Source organism: Syngnathus acus, chromosome 13 (genome assembly GCF_901709675.1).
Source record: "Syngnathus acus chromosome 13, fSynAcu1.2, whole genome shotgun sequence".
In the NCBI taxonomy this organism is placed as follows: domain Eukaryota; kingdom Metazoa; phylum Chordata; class Actinopteri; order Syngnathiformes; family Syngnathidae; genus Syngnathus; species Syngnathus acus.
Window position 1 is genome coordinate 13,691,741 of NC_051098.1, and position 18,492 is coordinate 13,710,232.

At 45.2% G+C, this 18,492-nt stretch overlaps 2 protein-coding genes across 5 annotated transcripts; both read left to right on the plus strand.

Moving 5' to 3' along the window:
* The first annotated feature begins 670 nt into the window (after positions 1-670).
* Positions 671-5,875, plus strand: LOC119133033 (protein MB21D2). Its single transcript, XM_037268660.1, has 3 exons — positions 671-1,337; positions 1,435-1,817; positions 1,893-5,875. The coding sequence occupies exons 1-3, from the start codon at positions 1,085-1,087 to the stop codon at positions 2,772-2,774; spliced, it is 1,518 nt and encodes a 505-aa protein (XP_037124555.1). The 5' UTR covers positions 671-1,084; the 3' UTR covers positions 2,775-5,875.
* A 315-nt stretch (positions 5,876-6,190) lies between these two features.
* LOC119132586 (fibroblast growth factor 12-like) lies at positions 6,191-17,988 on the plus strand. Of its 4 annotated transcripts, none has more exons than XM_037267984.1 (5): positions 6,191-6,553; positions 13,595-13,705; positions 14,563-14,666; positions 15,096-15,294; positions 15,836-17,988. In XM_037267984.1, exons 1-5 carry the CDS (start codon positions 6,526-6,528, stop codon positions 16,012-16,014), a joined length of 621 nt encoding a protein of 206 aa, XP_037123879.1. In that variant the 5' UTR covers positions 6,191-6,525; the 3' UTR covers positions 16,015-17,988. The 4 variants fall into 4 exon arrangements, with proteins under 4 accessions (XP_037123879.1, XP_037123878.1, XP_037123877.1 ...); XM_037267983.1 differs by lacking the exon at positions 6,191-6,553 and adding an exon at positions 8,907-9,295; XM_037267982.1 differs by lacking the exon at positions 6,191-6,553 and adding an exon at positions 8,908-9,322.
* The last annotated feature ends 504 nt before the right edge of the window (positions 17,989-18,492 follow it).

Below are 18,492 nucleotides of genomic sequence, written 5' to 3' on the forward strand. Positions count from 1 at the left end.
ACCAGCGTGACCAATGTGACCCAGAATCCATTTAGAGATCAAAAGCAGAAAAAACAGCACTGCAAACCACACATTCATGTGAAATTATTCAATTGGATATAAGACGGCTGCTCCATAGGGACCTAAAAATCAAATGTGCCTTATTTTTCAAGCGCGCATCTTCAAATGTTCGGACCCCCTTGGAGATGGCTCCGGTCCACTCAAGCCTGGGAATGCTATTGTGGTTGCTCTATACGGGGAACAGAAACACAACTTCCTGCCAAAAACCGCTTTGTTAGGGTCAGCATGAGCTCTGTTAATATCAACATTTGATGCACCGAGGTCGTCAGACATTCGATAGCCAGTCGTGAGGTTTGTCGGTGTGAGGGACCTTTGACCTTTCATGGCCCTGATCAATCAACCCTGTCACTACCTGTATCTCAGAAAATGTGTTTCTGTTTAGAACGTGCATAGAAAATAAACTTTCTCAAGGTACCCGGAGGGCTTACATGGAGAACAAACAAATGCTGCAGTAAAGAATATCGGGCTACGTGACTTTAGATGTTTACCCTAGCCCAGATGAAAACATGGAAACTGGTTTGAACTTTTTAATATACTTTGACCTAAAGCAACATTATTTTAATATTTTCTTTTAAAATAACGGAGTCATACGTAGTGTGTAATAATGACAATCTTGGAGTACTGGAAAAAAAAAATCACGGAAAGAGAAACTTGACTGAATTCTGTCCAACACCGCCATCTTGTGTCTGATTAACAAAATTACACAGACAGGATATCCATTCAGCCGTTATCACGGTGTCGATAAAATAAATCAAATCAGTGCATTTAATAGCAGCCCTAATCCTATTGAATAGGGTTAAGGTTATTTATCTGGATACACTCGCGATGAATCAAGAGGTCATATTTTGAAAGCATTTGAGCGGAAGTGTATTTCTTATTTCCGGTTGTTGTGTTTGCTGATGTGCAAGTGATTTTGGATGCGGTCGGTTGCTGTTCGTCCGTAGTGTTAACGCCCGCTTCGATTCATCATCTCGGGCAGCAGCAAAGTGTGAAAGCCCGCTGAAATCCCTGTGGAGAAGGAATTATGGCCGCCCCCGCTCTCTCCAGTCGCGCCGGCTCTGCGGGAAGCCTCGGGAACAGCCCAACCATGGCCGCCACCGGCAGGCTGCCCCACGGCAGCAGCGGCGTCGGCCCCGAGTTGGACTTCAGGTCGGCGGCCCGCATGGAGGACTTGAACAGGCTCATCCAGGAGTTCAGCAAACACGACCAGCGCGAGTACGACGATCAGCGGGCTCTGGAGATACACACGGCTAAGGATTTCATCTTCTCCATGCTAGGTGAGGAGCCTACACGAAGATAAAAACCCATACATAAATAGTAACACACAAATACACAAGCATACATTTATTGTATTTGTCCTGTCGGGTCCTCCAGGAATGGTCCAAAAGCTGGACCAGAAGCTGCCTGTGGCCAACGAGTACCTGCTGCTGTCGGGTGGCGTACGCGAAGGCGTGGTGGACATGGATCCGGACGAGCTGAGTGTGTATGCGCGTGGTGCCGACTACGACATGGACTTTACGCTGCTGGTACCGGCGCTTAAGCTGCACGACCGCAACCAGCCGGTCACGCTGGACATGAGGCACTCAGCGCTGGGACACTCCTGGCTCAGCCTGCGGCTATTTGACGAGGGCACCATTAGCAAGTGGAAGGACTGCTGCACGGTGGTGGAGCACATCAGCGGAGCAGCAAACTACTTCTTCTCGCCCACCTTGGTGGCCGACTGGTTCTACCAGGCCGTCTCGCTGGTGCTTCTGGAGGTCTGTTTTTGTCTCGGAGAATATTTACTGCTATGAGGCATTTCTAATTGTTCTGCAATGTTTCCGTCCATACAGGTACAGAAGAAGCCGCAGAGGGGCGTACCCCGAGTGGAGAAGGTGGAGCGCAACGGCACGGTGGTGTCGGTCATCCTCGGCGTGGGCAGCAGCCGCATGCTCTACGACGTCGTGCCCGTGGTGTCCTTCAAGGGCTGGCCGGCCGTGGCCCAAAGCTGGCTGATGGAGAACCACTTCTGGGACGGCAAGATCACCGAGGAGGAGGTGATCAGCGGCTTCTACCTGGTGCCCGCCTGCTCGCACAAGGGCCGGCGGGAGAACGAGTGGCGGCTGTCGTTCGCCCGCAGCGAGGTGCAGCTGAAGAAGTGCATCTCGCCCGGCCTCATGCAGGCGTACCAGGCGTGCAAGGCCATCATCGTCAAGCTGCTGTCACGTCCCAAGGCGGTGAGCCCCTACCACTTGCGCAGCGTCATGCTGTGGGCCTGCGACCGACTGCCCGCCAACTACCTGGCGCAGGACGACTTCTCCGCCCACTTCCTGCTGGGTCTGATCGACGACCTGCAGCACTGCTTGGTCAACAAGACCTGCCCCAACTACTTCATCCCGCAGTGCAACATGCTGGAGCACCTGTCGGACGACACGGCCGTTCTGCACGCCCGCAAGCTCTCGTCGGTGCGCTCCGACCCGGCCGAACACCTGCGCACCACCATTGAGCACGCGAAGGCCGCCAACAGGCTGACGGTGGAGCTGCAGTGGCGCGGCAGCACCGGCAACCTGCCGTCGCCGCAGTCAGACGCGGGCGGGGAGAACCAGCCCGACGACCGCCTGGCCAAGAAGCTTCAGCAACTGGTCACGGAGAACCCCGGGAAGTCCATCTCGGTCTTCATCAACCCGGATGATGTCACGCGGCCGCACTTCCGCATCGATGACAAGTTCTTCTAAACCTTTTTTTTTTTTGCCCCACATTTTTGCCACGCTGTCAGTCAGGTGTCTATTTTATAGTCTTCTTAGTTCTCCTCACTCACTGTGTACTTACCTGCCGGAGGCCTTCAGAATGACATCCATAAAGTCACCCGGAGAAATCCTTCGGGATGTCCGCTCTGCTTTCAGGCTGACATCTCCTGCCTGGAGAAATCGAAAAGGAGCCGTGCACCCAGTTTCATCCACCCAAAGAACCCGACTTGAACTCTGAAATGATCCTCTTGGATTGACCACCCTGAGCGATTTACCTGGTGTTGTCCACCCACTTGCAAAAATTGACACTCAACCTGGCTGAAACCTCCAAGAGAATTCCACTTGGACAATTGAGCTGGAGAAATCGTCCGTGCAAACGTCTGCCGGGGGAAATCCAACTGACTTCAATCCGCTCCAAGGAATCCCACCAGGACCTTCACTTGGCTATCAGGGATGCTGTGAAAAGACACCAAACTGGTCTGCAGAAAATCAAAACGATCCAATCTACACCAAGTTGCTGCGTGTTCACCCTTCAGAACCACATCACGATGCCCGTCGGTCAGGTCGTCACGGCAACAAAAGTAGTACTATCTTTGTTGTTCAGTGTGGCGCTAGGGACTAAAAGCATATCTTATTCTCCACATGTACATGTCAAACTGCTAGACTAAGAATGAAAATATTCTCAAAACATTTTTTTAATGAGAAACTAATCAGCGAGAAAGATTTCTCATCTTAATTCCAAGTGCTAATTGCTTGGCACTCACGATCGCAATTTCATTCTGTTTGTTGTCACACACTGAATGTGAAATGGCTTCTTATTTTGCAAACCACAATGTCTGAATGTAAAATCACAGGCTACGTTTTTAACTCCGTTTGGCCTCCACGTGAAGCTGTGGGACAAATTTGTAACTTGTTTTCTTTTCAATTCCACTTTGGAACAGCAGCTAGATTATCACCTTGAAGCTTTTTTTCCCCCCCACTGTACGATTGTCAACAAGCATCTTTGTTACAAAAAAAAAAAAGGAAAAAAAGTCGATTGTCTGGACGGTACTCAAATGTAAATAATCCCAAGAAGCCAGAACGGTACCGACTACTGCTTATCATCGAATTCATATTTTGCACAGAATGTAAAAAAGCACCAACCACACTCCTCTTGATAGAATCACGCTCGTGAGCCACGGTGCTAAATACACTACTTTGTTTGTTTGTGTGTGTGTGTGTTAGCCTACATGTCAATGAATATTTCCGTTGGTATGCGTGTTAGCATACTTGTATGTGTTAGCGAGTATACGCGAGGGAGCGTATGTTAGCGTACGTACAGTATCCTAGTGTGTTTGTTAGCATGCAAGGGTTAGCGTCCACACGTGTTAGCATAGGTGCTGGCGTGGATGTTTGCAAGCGACCGTTTAAGAGCATGTATGTGAAGTGTGTTTGTATGTGAGCATGTTGCTGCCACAATTGTGTTAGTAAATGTGTGTTAGCGTGTGTATTAGCCACACTCCGAAAACACATTCCCGCTTCGTGAGACAACCGCTAACTTGTTCACACGTTCCTGTTTGCAAACAGGCCTCATTTTGAAAGCGAGTTTGTCTAAATACTGAAATTCTTTTGTGAGCGAGACAAAACAAGCTGTGTTTTAGCATTTTTATTTTTAAACAGGAATGATTTGAATCTCAAACTTGGTTCACTTTTCCATATACAATGGTACCGTGACTCACAAGTGCCCCAACCTTGGAGTTTTTCTAGGTACAAGCTTGATTTACTTATTTATCTTTGCTGGTCAAAATTTGAGTTAAGCTTCAGATGAGCCGTGACTTAAGTGAAAAAAAAACATTGAATAGTTTAGGTACCAAGAATACTTTGAAATACCATGTTGAGTAGTATTCAAAAGACGCCTTCTTCTGTGAACATGTATCTTCGTCACAATGCTGCCTACTAGTGGCCTGACATGCTTATTACACTTTTTTTTTTTTATTGTGCGTAAAACATTTAAAGCTGCCTCCCCTTTCGCACGCTCGCGTACGATCAACGCGGCAGGATTGGTCTTTATGCAAACACTGGGGCTCAGCTTTGATTGTACGTCCAATCCGGGTTTTACCGCCGCATCTGGTACCCGCTGCTCGTCAGCACTCAGGTTTGAAAATCTGCTGCATCGTGACAGAATGTTCCTCGTAGACAACGTGCACTAATATCTCCTCTATCTTGGATTGTTGTTGTTTTTCCACTGCTGCAGCTATAAATCACTTCTTTTGTATGTTTTATTGTATTAGCTCCAAATGGACATATCTGCTGTATTTTGTGGACTTTGTAAATCAGTTTTTGTTGAGCCTCAATGAGCTTGATTTTTTTAACATTAGTATATTTTGTGATGTTTTTCTTTGTTTTTGTTAATTGTTGTCGACAACCAGCTCAGACACACCCGTTTATCATGTACTGTCATTATTTAATGATCACATATGGGCAAGTTTACCAATTATTCAATTTAAGAAGTAAATCTATTATTGTATATTATACTAACTATACGGTGAATGCATTCATTCATTAATAAGCAAGATAAATGACAAAATAATTTCATTCATTAACTCAATTTAAGGGATGGCGACATAAATGCAACAAGTATTATGACACTCTCAATGATCTAAATGCTCCCGGGACTAAATTCTTCCTGAGCTGGTTGGTTTGAACAAAAGTTTAGTTTTTTTCCCCTGTGAAATACGTGTTGTGAAAAGGCTGAAAAAAAGAATCCAGCATATTTGTAATACTACAAAGAAAATGTAATTGTGGTCTTGCGATTCCCATTCCCTTACCCTCAAGTGCAATTAGTGGAAAAAAAAAAACTTTCACAAACACGCAATGTATGACCCTTCACACCACTAACAACATACAAGTGCCCCCCCCCCCCCCACACACACTTGTGGTTGGTTGCGACGTAATCTGTTTAGTGCTCTTTTGTTGTTGAGAACATTTGAACTGTGATTTCTTGTGTTGCTGCTCTGCCATTGATTTCTTTATGCAAACGTCACCATGGAGCAAGGCTCCCACTCTTCTTCACTGTACAGTAGAGTCACTATAAAGTCTTTTAACAACAACTCGCTTGTTTGCGAAGCCTTTTTTTTATTTTTATCACTGCTGTCAAGTCCTTGAAAAAGAGGGATGGGGTGGATGGAGAAAGGGGAGGGAGACATTGGAAACAAGAGAGAGAACGAGTGGGAGCAGAGAGGGGTGAAAGACATTGGAAAAGAGGGAGAGGGTAAAGAGACATTGGAAAGGGGGAGAGAGAGTGATTGAAAAGGCGAAAGCGAATAGGGAGCGTTTGATTGGATGAGAGCAAGAAGGGGAGAGAGACATTGGAAGAGAGAGAGAGAGAGAGGAGAGAGAGACGTTGGGGCGGAAGAGAGAGATTGGAATACAGTGGGAAGAGAGGAAGGAGGGCTGAGAGACATTGGAAGAGGGAGAGAGCGGCACAGGTGAACGAACGCACGAGCCTCGGCGGGAAAACCAGTCGTCTCATCCGCAGCCTTCGCCCGCTCTATTAACCACCATTTTGGCTCGTTAGCCCCATTCCGGCGTGGACATTGTCGGCCGGGTTTCATTGACCCACCGGCTACGCCTGTCGACTCGTCCAGCTGAGTCAGGAAGGAGGGAGGGAGGCGGCGACGACGAGTGGAATTGTGCCAACACTTCGCCGGACTGAGCCGCCAGCCAAAGCTTAGCCGAACCAAGCTGAGCCTAGCGTGAAATGGAAAGCAAAGAAAAAGCACCGGCAGGTAAGGAGGCAATGCAAGTTTGTGATGCGGGATGGCGGGCAGGGAAGTTGGGGAGCGGAGGGTGGGGACGACCGTGATGCATGTTGGGTAGAAGTGGACTACACTGCGGTATCCTCAATGCAGCTGCTCATCCCCACATCCTAGGTGTGGTTATTATGGGATCTGGTGCAGCCAGCCTGTGTGTGCTGGGTTTGTTATGGGCCCAGCAGTTTAAAAATAAATAAATCCTGATGCAGCAAAACTCAGCAAGACAGGTGGGCCAAGGGGAGATAGACAGGCAGGCTCGACAGAATGAGCGATTAAGCAGAGAGACGAATAACAAGGTGGACAAGAAAGATATTTTTGAGTAAACGAGACAAGCAGGAGGCAGCAAGACAGATTCCAACCAGACAGCGTTGGAAATAAATACAGGGAGACAGCAAGGTGTCGTGAGAGACAGACAGGAGGATGAGATTTGATTGGAAAAGACAAACAGTGACTTCCAGGAAGTTTGACAGACAGGTAATGAGTGACAACAGCAGGAGACATTTGTGGAGATTCGAATGAAGACAAAAAGACAGACTGGGCAAATTGATGGAAAATCATCATTCGCTCTCTATGAGAAACATGTACGTTTCTCCTCACTGTCCTCAAATTCATTCTCAAACAACACCATGGCAAGCTATATCAACATTTATTTAAACTCATGACATTTCTTGGTCTGTCTCTGAAACATATCAAGTTTTCCTTTACCGGAATTCCATTTCAGTCGACGTGAGGTGCAATAAGAAGCCACTTAGTAGCCGGAACGGCATCTCCAAGGAGCAGACTGCTGCTGAGTCATTCCCACTTTTGATCCTAAGTGTTTTGCCGACACGCAGCCTTCATTCACTTTGTGTCCCGCGGGAAGTCCTAAACCCAACATGGCCGCCACAAGAATATGTCGTGAAGGACCCATAAAATGTAAGGCGAGTTGAAGTCGAGTCGTTTAGCGTACGGATAAGTGAATCGTCATCCTCGGTGTGGGTTTATTTTCGCCAGACATCAGTCTGTGTGTTTGTATTGATTGCGGGATGGGATGGACAACGTTATGGAATGTTGTGACCCGCCGCCAGTAACCTGAGAGACTGCGTCCCAGAGGACGAGTGTGTTCTTCTTGTCGTGTTTGTGCGTGCGTCGGCTTGATTGTCACTCGCTAAACTCTTTCACGGTTTGTACACGTCCGTGCCAAGTGCACTCTGCCACCGTCAATAACAGACTGTTGGAATAATTCCGCTAATAAGCTTTTCATGGATTTTTAGCAGTCATTCTTGATGAAGATGTCAGTCTCAGAGTCATTTGAGCCACCTTCCGCTACCTTCTTCTGCCAACTTCCAGATTCTAAATTCAACCAGTTGCTTGAATACCTTCCACTGTTTTTCGTGATTGTCAATAAGCGTCCATTAGCTTCCATTAGCTTCCAATTGGCTTCCATTTACTCCAATCAACTTCCACTAAGCTTCCTTTGCCTTAAGCCAGCTTTAGCTTTATTGAACTTCAGTCTAACTCCAGTAATTTTCACTCAAGTTCCACAATTATCTATTAACTAAGTGAGTTAGTAATTTCCGCTCGTTTATCTCAGCTAACTTCATTAATTGTCCACGCTACGTATTGCAGTAGGAGCTTCGGTTATAGGGAGGGGGAGGTGTCAGGTTATGTGCTAGAAGCCAGAGGAGACTTTTACGGCTGTTGAGTGTTCTCCATCGATTAAAAAGTCCCATTAAGTTTAAAATATGTTGCTGCACTGGCATGGATCATCAGCGCCGAGGTGCAAGGACGCCATGACCGTGAAGCCTCGCGCTGACGCTTTTGCGGTCCTATCGGGCAACTTCAAGCGGTTTGACCTCACCGGCCGGACGCCATGGAGACCGGTGAAGGATGGCAAATCAAAGTGGCGATACCCTGAAAGTGTGCGTCTCGTTGTGGAGCTTTTGATGACGCTATAAAATACGATGTGTCACTTTAATGTAATGCGACTATGTGGCTGCAGCAGATGGAGGGCAGAGCTGCATTAATGTTCCCATCAACCCCGGCGGCTTCAACATCACCACTGCGGCCACGCATCACTTCCTGAATGACGTTGCTTTTTTTTTTTTTTTTAATAAATCCAGGGAACAAGGCCTGAGTTTCAAGCTGCGGTGTTTCCTGACACGATTTTGCATTTCGGAGCCGCGGGGACGACAGCGCCCTCTCACAGTGTTTGTTGAACGCTCCCGATATAAATAGTCACCGCTTCACCTTCCAGTCCCAAAATAGCTGTTCTCTTTACTGACACATCACGTTCTTCGCCCCCGACGTGAATCGCACAATCGCAGGCTCCAGAGACAAACTCGACATGCATCAAAAAGATCTTTTATCTAGCGAGAGCAGACTAAACTCCGTGTCAGTTGAAAATAGGCACACGCTAACACCATTTTAAAGTCGTCGTATCAAGTTCCGGTCAAGCGTCTGGTCGGGTGCCACGGTTGGCCTTGATACCTCAGTGTGTTGACACTGTTGGTGGCTAAAAGTGTTGCACTGAAAACAGCTGAGAAGTGTTTTGTCAGGAAGCGAGCGGCGCCACTCAGCTCTCCCGTTCACTAACTTCCCAATTAATCCGTCCGTTGAAGGGCCAAATGAGTCCGTACTGCGGTCTCTGCGAAAAGAAGAGCGAGGAGGTGCACCAGGATGAGGGCAACGTCGTCAAAGAGAGCTGCAAGCCCAGTGAGTCGTCACGACGATCACGTCAGTCACATCGGTCAAGTCAGTTGGGTCAGCATATTTGATATTTTAACAGCTTGCTGTTTTCTAACAAGGAATTGCATTTCCTGGTTTGGTTAGAATGAGCAGACTTGTTTTAACACCATGAGACGAAGACCACGTCTAACAATTGATTAACAGTACTTCAACCAGTTAACCAGTGTCATTTGTGTGTATGGTGAATCTTTCTATGTCTCCCTCTAGCGGCCTAAATAATATTGACTCTTTCTGCTGGCAAAGCCACACCAAGTATTGTGCCCTAAGTGAGGATTCGTATGATACGAAGTAAGACATGATGAGAGGGAACTTGGCACGTTTAATGGCAAACTGTTTAAATCGGATACAGAAGATGAGGACTTTGATGGAGATGCGTATAAATATCGAGCAATAATAATGTGAGTACAGTACACGTATTTCAGTGACTAAAACGGAGATGCAGCGTATACGTGAGAACACTAAGATCACTCGGCGCTTGTTCTCTTTTTTTTGTTTTCACACTCATAAATGTTGCAAAAGCAGAAGGTCCTCAATTAAGGATTTACCATCAAATATTTAAGACGTGCACGCTTAGGATGAATTTTGTTACATTGCTTTGCAATTTGTGCCTGCGCTCGCGTGTCTGTTACTAGTGAGACAAAACTTTGCACTAGTTGACATGCTACTAGTACTTTGAGTGACTAAAATCATGCTGTTCAACATCTTGACTAGTTGTAGTGTGCCGATGTAGATCTCCACTCATCTGGCGGCTTCCCATGATGTGAGCAGTACACTTGCAGTTATGCTTACGTCCAGCAGATGGCGACGTCTCTCCACTCCGCATCGCCTGTCATTTCGGCAGCATAGAGCGCCAGTGTTTAAGGGACATCTATCTGTCTCACAGTGAAAAGGTTCTGGGTTCGAATCAGCTTGCGTGGCTCCCACATATCTTTAGTTAAAAGTGCAACCGTTTGTTCTCTGTGTGTTCCTTGACAGTGATGACTAATCATTTTGTATGTGTGATATTGACTAACGAGTCTACCCGCCCCCCATTTCACACTGTATTTAAAAATCTGAAGGCTTTTAAAAAAAAAAACTCTATGATGACAATGCATGGCCCAGATTTTCTTCTAATATTACTAACACTGTTAATAATAGCCCATCGTTAAGTTTGGCTTATCGGCGTGTGTGTGTGAGAGCTGCTTGGAGGTTTCGTCTTTACCTGACGACTTTAATCTGCCCTCTGATGTTGGCACTTTGTGTATTGATCAGGAAAACATACCTGCATCACACTCATGAGTGAACACGCACACACACAAATTGTGTGCATGATGACAAAGCAGGTCAGTGTTGTTTTAAAAAAAAAAAAAAAGCCATTATGATCCTAATCATAATTGGCGAGGTTTGCAGTGTAGAAGTTAATGAAGCTGTCATTATGCACTGGTGTTAAAAGAAAAGTGGCGGCCATGTTCAAGTGTAAAATATCCAAGAGGCCCATCCCAGTGCGCAGGTACACAAATACACATCGGTAATTGAAGGCGCTGACCTGTTTTTTTTTTTTCCCCTTCCTTCCAGATGATGAAGTTCTACTTTATCTACGCATTGTGCTGTGCATGTGGCCGCCTCGGGCAAACTGATTGGATGTGCTGGATTAGTTTTTAATAGCATCAAAGTGTTTGTGCTGCTTGCTGAAATATTCAGTGAACGGCGAGCGAGCGTTTGACGCTTAAAAGCTGCTTGTGTAATGTTGCTCGCCACACATCCAAACATGGCTGTTTCTCAAACTTTTGGCTCCCTCGTATAGCCCTACTTGTACATAATTACCAAGTGTACCCCTAAATAAGAGAGGAATTCAAAAGCTGCCAAGAAAAAAAGTTGTATTATGATAAAAAAATAATAATAATGAGGGTGATTTTATTTTTTTTTAAAGAAAAGATATGACGAGTCAGCTTAATGTTAATTCTCAACACGATAGCACTTAAAAGACCTTGAGGACTGCAGTCCTTGTTTTACATTTGATTATTTTTCACACAAAAAAAATCAACTTAATGAAGACCTCAAAGACATCTTGCTTGGAAGTGTTTTCAAAGGCGTCCCCCAACGTGAAATCTCAGGAGTATGTCTTTGGCGCAGCCTCTGAGGAGAACAAAATTGCTTCTGCTGCATCCACCTTTTTTCATTCTTTAAGTTTCTGAATCACGCCGCTGCATCGGAGTGGAATGGATTCCTTTACATTCTCAACAAACTGAATTATTATTTTTTTCACTAAGAGTCGGCATATGTGTGGATGGAGAGAAACGTTGTGATGTGGGAGCAACATGAAACATCAGGCTGACTATTTTTAGGAGCTTCTTCCACACCTCCACCTCCCTCCCCTCTCTCTCTCTGTCTCGCTCTCTCTATCTCTCTCTCGCTCTCACACACCCTTCTTCTCTCGGATTCCCGCCACATTCGGCGACATTCAGCCGGCGACGAGGACCGAAGCCGATGGAGCGTCCGGACCGTGTCCACATTTTGGATTCTCTCTCATCGCCGTCAACTTGTGACTTGCCGCATTGTGCCGGTTGAAGTTGAAGCCGCGGAAAAACCTCCTGGCAGGCATGTCGAAGCGCTTGCTGCTATCCTCATGAATATTTATGGGGAAAGCTAAAGCGGAGGTTCAGGTTTTTTTTCATTATTTTATTTTTTTGTGCGGTGCATCTTCTTTGTGCCCGCGGGAGATAGCTACCAAGGATGCATCGTAACTATGGCGTCCCTAAACTTGGATGAAGGCAAGTTTCTACACTTCACTCCCGCTCATCCGTTATTATTTTCGTGCTTTTCACCTTCGTTATTGTCTGATGTAACCCCAGCGGATTCAGATACGGCCAACACGTTCGATTCTTCATCATCGGGAGAAATCATGATTTAGTTGAGAAAAAAATAATCGCGATTTTAATAGAAGCTTTTGGACGCGACAGTTTTTATCGAGGAAAGAAACAATTCGGAAGTTTCTGGCTGAAGCGGTCGCAGATGATGTCAACTTTTTACCAAGAAGCTCAATCGTCATCTGGATCGGAAATCAAAATCAGTCATCAAGGATCCTTCACGTGATACGACACTCTTTGCCGTAAAAAAAAACCTCACATCGTCATCTGGAATGAAACCCAAGCCTAAAAAGTTGCCATCAAGGATTCTTCAGAACTTTCTCCGACGCTGTGACAGCAGTGGACATTTCAGCCCCTCTGACATGACGCCCGTCCCGGACTGAAAAACCATTTCGGGGGCCTAACAGGGGCGATGGCGGCGGCCATCGCCAGCTCCCTGATCCGACAGAAGCGTCAGGCCCGCGAGTCCAACAGCGAGAAGGTCACCAGCAACAAGAGGCGCTCCAGTCCCACCAAAGAGCCCCGAGGCTTCAGGCACATCTTTAGCGTCTTTAGCAAAGTCCGCTTCTGCAACACCGGTGGCAAGAAGAAACCGGCGCGACGGAAACCAGGTGTGTTGCCGGATGCCATATCTCGCCCCCGTCAAGAAATGAAAAACCTTTTACAGCTATTTGGCTTACCTAAAAAAAATGAATTGATTTCTTCGCAACAGTGGAATGAGCTTAGCACAATACCTGATACATCAATCGTGATCGAGTTCGAGGATCGGGTTCAAGCCTATTGTAGCATCCATCCTTTCATTTTCTCCCCCCATTGTCCTCTCGGGGTCATCACGGGTGTGTCGGAATCGATCCTAGTCGGGTTCAGCGTTCACCCCCCAAAAACAAAACACATTTTTTTAATAGCACCCTTATGCATCCAACTTAAGTCTTTATTAAGATGGACCGCTCTGGACTATTTTTAATTATAAAAGTCAGACATCTGTTTTGGATTTGACTTGATAAGAAAAGTCATTATTTCCCCAGCTGTAATTGCAAAGCCTGGTTTTATCGTCACGTTTTCCTCCGGAGAAACATCAAGTCAGCACATGTGACAAATGTCATGTTTTATACATTGATGCACCGCCTTGTTTCCACGGCGATATCACAAGCTAGCTTTTTAAAGGGACATGACACAAATACTCAAATAGTTGAGCTGCTTGCACTTGGGTTCATTTATCAGAAAAAAAACACTGAGGAGCCAAGTTTGGGGAGGGGGGCGAGAAGGTAAAATGTTCACCGACATGACGGCACATGTAGCCGGCTGCGCTAACATCCAATATAATCCCCGGTTTGAATTATTAATGCGCTGAGAGTGTTTAGAGTGCACAGATGGGTGCCGGTGGCTTGGTAGCACTCACCCAAAGAACATATTTTGATACTTTTGCGTGTGTGCGTTGCAGAGCCGCAACTGAAGGGCATCGTGACGCGTCTCTTCAGCGAGCAGGGCTTCTTCCTGCAGATGCAACCTGATGGAACCATCAGCGGGAACAAGGATGAGAACAGCGACAACAGTCAGTCCCAAAACACTTGGCAACATGACACCTGCAATATGAAAATTAAATGAAAAAATAAATGTTTTTATTAAATTCATTCTTGAAAACTAAATCCCCTAAAAGGAAAATATGTTTTTATTAAATTAATCTTTGAAACCAAACTACTAAAAGGATCTTTTTTTATGTAATAAAATAAAATGAAAATATTTTTTGATTAAATTAATTCTTCAAACTAAAATCCACTAAAAGGAAAATATTTATTTTATTAAATTAATTTTTGAAACCAAACTACTAACAAGAGAATAATGTTTTTTTTTTTTAGTAAATTAAATATTGAAAGCAAAATCCACTAAAAGGAAATTGCGTGGTGCAATATGCAGTGTAAATGCATGTTCAACGCATTCCACTGCTTCCCAAAAAGAAGAGGCGAGCAAGCGAGATGAGATTTTTTTTTTTTTTCATCTCACATGCTCTTTTGTCTCCCAGTTCTCCCGGAGAGGATTAACGCCACGGGCTTCTTCCTCCGCCTCCTCCTCTTCACCCATAACGGCGTGCTCGTTTTTTTTTTTTATCTCTGAGCGTGTCGTCGACATTCATGATCATCCGTCTAAAAAAAAAAAAATGTTGATGTTCCTTTATGGAGCAGGTTCATCATCATCATCCTGGATGCTGATTGGCTCCAAAGATCATAAAGCAGAATTATGCAACAATCCAGGCTTAAACATGCGCACAGATACGTGTCGAAATGGATTACGCGTTGAATTACTGACAAATGACAACTGGGTTGAAGCTTTTCATTTTACTGCCTTGAGATACGAGCGACCCGACTTATGAGCGATTTGACTGATAGTACTCCAACTTTTTCACGTTTGCAGCTCTCTTCAACTTGATCCCGGTGGGTCTACGGGTGGTGGCCATGCAAGGCGTCAAGGCGGGACTCTACATGGCCATGAACGCAGAGGGCTTCCTTTACACGTCGGTAAGAACATGCTACACGCGTGTCCATGTTTTGCTCTCACCAACCAATAAGGCGACCGAAAATCATCAATGTGAGGGTGACGATGTGATCGGTTAAAGAAACAGTCCCATTGTGATGAAATAGTTTTTTTGGAGTGATATATGGAAACATTAAATTGTCTTCCATCTTCACGGTAACAGTTCCTTCTCGGTGGAGCTCATGACGCTGCGTTATACATTATTCAGCCTTCTGCGGGCATGAAACTTTAAAATGTCATTCTTTGCTGATGCACTCGTGCAGGAGGGAAAATGTTATATTGCCTTCACGTGTGCTCAGAATATTTGATAAAATCAAGTCGAGTCAACTTACTGTTTTATTTTCCCAGCAATCCATTTTTGTGGATTTAGTATAATATAAATATAATGTTGAATTTTCTTTTGCGTCATTCAGGATATCTTCACGGCCGAGTGCAAGTTCAAAGAGTCGGTGTTTGAGAACTACTACGTCATCTACTCGTCCACGCTGTACCGGCAGCACGAGTCGGGCCGGGCCTGGTTCCTGGGCCTTAACAAGGAGGGCGTCATCATGAAAGGCAACCGTGTCAAGAAAACCAAACCCTGCTCGCACTTTGTGCCCAGACCCATCGAAGGTAGGTTCTGGCCACGGGAGGGCTCGAATCGTTTCGGCTGTGCTGCGGAACCAAATTTCCCTTAAATTGTTTCTTTTCCGACATTTGTTTGTTATATTCATTAGCTATTTACATCGCGCTGTCTTAGCAGACCGGCTGCAGGCCAAGGTCGTCCGGTGTTCACAAAGCGACGCTCCAGTGTCACACTTGAAAGTTTCAAGCGAGAACGTCGAGCTCCGGCTCGGCTTTCAGCGTGCGAGCCGCTCGCCCTCCCTCCCTCTCTCAATCCTCGCTCCCATGGCGTCATTTAAAAATATCTGTCAACTTCCTTCTCCTCTTTGTCCTTCAACCTTGTCCTCTTCCACTTCTTCCTTCACCTCATTACTCTCATGCACATCTCTCGAGGTTGATTCTTATTATTTGTAAACAGCAAATTGCTTGGACGGGAGACAGAATGCTGGCCGTCATTTTTTTTTTTTTTTTTTAAGAGCATGGGAGTTATTGAATTAAAGATTTGTTTTGCAGTATTATCGACTGCTATTATGCTTGTTTTTGTCGTCAGTGTGCATGTACAAGGAGCCGTCACTGCACGAGCTGGAGGAGAAGCTGCTCAAGTCCTCGCGGAGTCCCACCATTAACGGCGACGAGCAAGGCCGGAGTCCCCAGAGAGCCATAGCGGGTCAAGACGGGCAGCGGGAAGACGACGACGACGAGGACTTCACAGAGCGGGAGGGCTCGTAGCCTGCAGCGCCCCCCGCTGGAGAACTCCCATATAACACTCCCCACTGTTCAGCACCAACCAACAACCATGACGATGGAAACGCCAACCCAAACAAGCAGAAAAAAAAGAAGCGAAAAAAAGGGCAAGAATCCTCTTTCAATCTTCTTTTGGTGATGACGATGTACATTTTATGCAAAAGGCCCGGAGGCTAGCACATCTACTCTTCATCGTCATCGTTACCGTGACGACAAAGCGTCCCCCTCCCCCGAGTCGGTCGAGCGCCGAGAACTCCGAAGCTTTAAGCCATGTAGAAACGTCACCATTATCATTGTACGCTTTTTTTCTCTCTAGCAATGCAAACACTTCAGCACTTTCACACTTAAGCTTTTTGTGTTGCCACATCGCAGCCTATAATTTGAATTGATGAAAGGTTAATGCAAGTGTGCGTGCCCTGACGAGAGGAACATTGTTTGGTCATCATTCAGATGTTAAACCCGCAGGCTGCAGTTTGACTTAACTTCCCGTTTGTAAAACGTAACGCTGCCAAAGTACGCCATTAAGATCCAGACAACTTCCCTGTATCTCATATCAAGCATGTTTTATTTTGCTAATATTTCATCCGCAAAGTTTCCGCGCGTCGTCCGCGTCACTTGCTTCCCGAATGAATGTTCCGTAGAGTCGTTGCAGTGTGCATGCTAGGCTACTAGTTGAATCCATTAAGCTAGCAGATGAGTCTGCGTGCACTCGACACCCCTTTTATTTGTTTTTATTCCCCTTGTGGGCTGGATTCTGATCGGTTCAAACCAAACCAAGAGGGGAAAAAAAGCCAGTTTTGAGCGTAAATGCGTGCAAGCCAATCGTAGAAAAAGACAGATGCATCCATCTTTAGGGCCTTGTAATAGTCGATTTGTCATTTCTAGTACCTGTACATGGAACTTAAGCAGAATATCAAGGATATGGAATTAATGCATTCCACTTAAATCCATTTTATGATCACGACACTCAAGTCTTAAAATTTCAAGTGATTGAAGCAAATGAGTTCTATTTATTTAAAACATTCTTTGTAATATAATGTTGGGTTTCTCTTTCAAAAAATCTGTGAATTCGTTAGGAAAAATAGAATCATTTGACAGAAAAAATATCCCAAATCGAGTTAGTTCTCATGTAAAACACAAATTTAAAAATAATCATGGAGATTTTATTTTTATTGATTTTCTGATGGAAATATTTTCCTCCCATTAGTCCGCCTGCCTCTGACGCAAAAACGTTCATTATTTGCATGTGACTCCAAATGAAGTGTCCATCCACCCCGACAGCTGAATTGTGATGCATGCTTGCTTTGTCGTTTTGTCTGTGGAACCCTGATGCGCGGCAACGGACCAATCACGATCTACGTCTCACTGCCTCGAAGAAAGTCTTCCAATCAGAGTTTTTGGGCATCATTTAAGAATGTCAGACGCTTTTGAATCATCTCTGACTAGTCGCACCCTTTTGAGGGTTGCAAAATCAATGTTGGAAATTATTCATGAGAATAAAGCAGATGTCAAGCAAGTACGAGTACAACTCCACTAATTTACACGATTTTTCAATTGCAAGATTACAAGTGGCAAGCGGTTTATCTGAAGCTTGCATGTCCTTCTAATTTTGTGAAAAATCAAAAATGTAAGTTTGGTGTACTCGTTAGTCAAGGTTATCACGAGAGTGTCTTAATATTGCTTTGTGTTCTCGAGTCGGAACAAACTTGCTCACTTTAAATCATTTTAGCCGTTGAAATGATCGGAAAAGGAAAAAAACGAGCCACCAGAGACAGCCGCTCGACCATGTTGAACCGTTGTTGAACCTGCCGCAGCCTTTTTTTTTTTTCTTTTGCGTTCTTGTTTGTGTTTGCTGATGTTTCTGCTTATTCCAGACACACTCATCATGTAGTAGAAAATATCGCAATTACTCAGCAGCAGGATGAAAAGATGATGGAAAAATAAAAAGGAATGATACAACAATTATTGCTTGGTTTTCTTTTTTGGAAATTCGCAAATAATGCCAGAATAAAAAAATATATATATTTAGAAAATGATTGATTAGATTTCAAAGCTAGATTTAAAAAATGATGTCCAACTATTTGCATATGGGCTGACATTGCTTCATTCAGCCTATCCTTGAGCGGGAGGCGGGTTTGGTTTCTTGAGTTTCTAAGCCCAACCACTTCCTCTTTTGCTTCCTGGAACTTTCTTCTTGAAGCTCCCTTCTGCTCTGCACTGCCTCAGGCCCTTTTTATCACCTGAGTAAATAAAAATTCAAGTCTCATTCTGATGATGTCATTAGTTTGGGGTCGGGGCCGAGGCCTTGCACCTTTGTTTACTTTACAGGTAAGCACATAGGCGCGGCCGGACTGTGATATAAAAAGACTCACCTGCCACGTGCTCGTTCCTCTTTGGTTGTGAAAGCACTGTGGGTCATGCCTGCGTGTCTACGGAACCCGGACCTCGACGAATGAGCGCCAG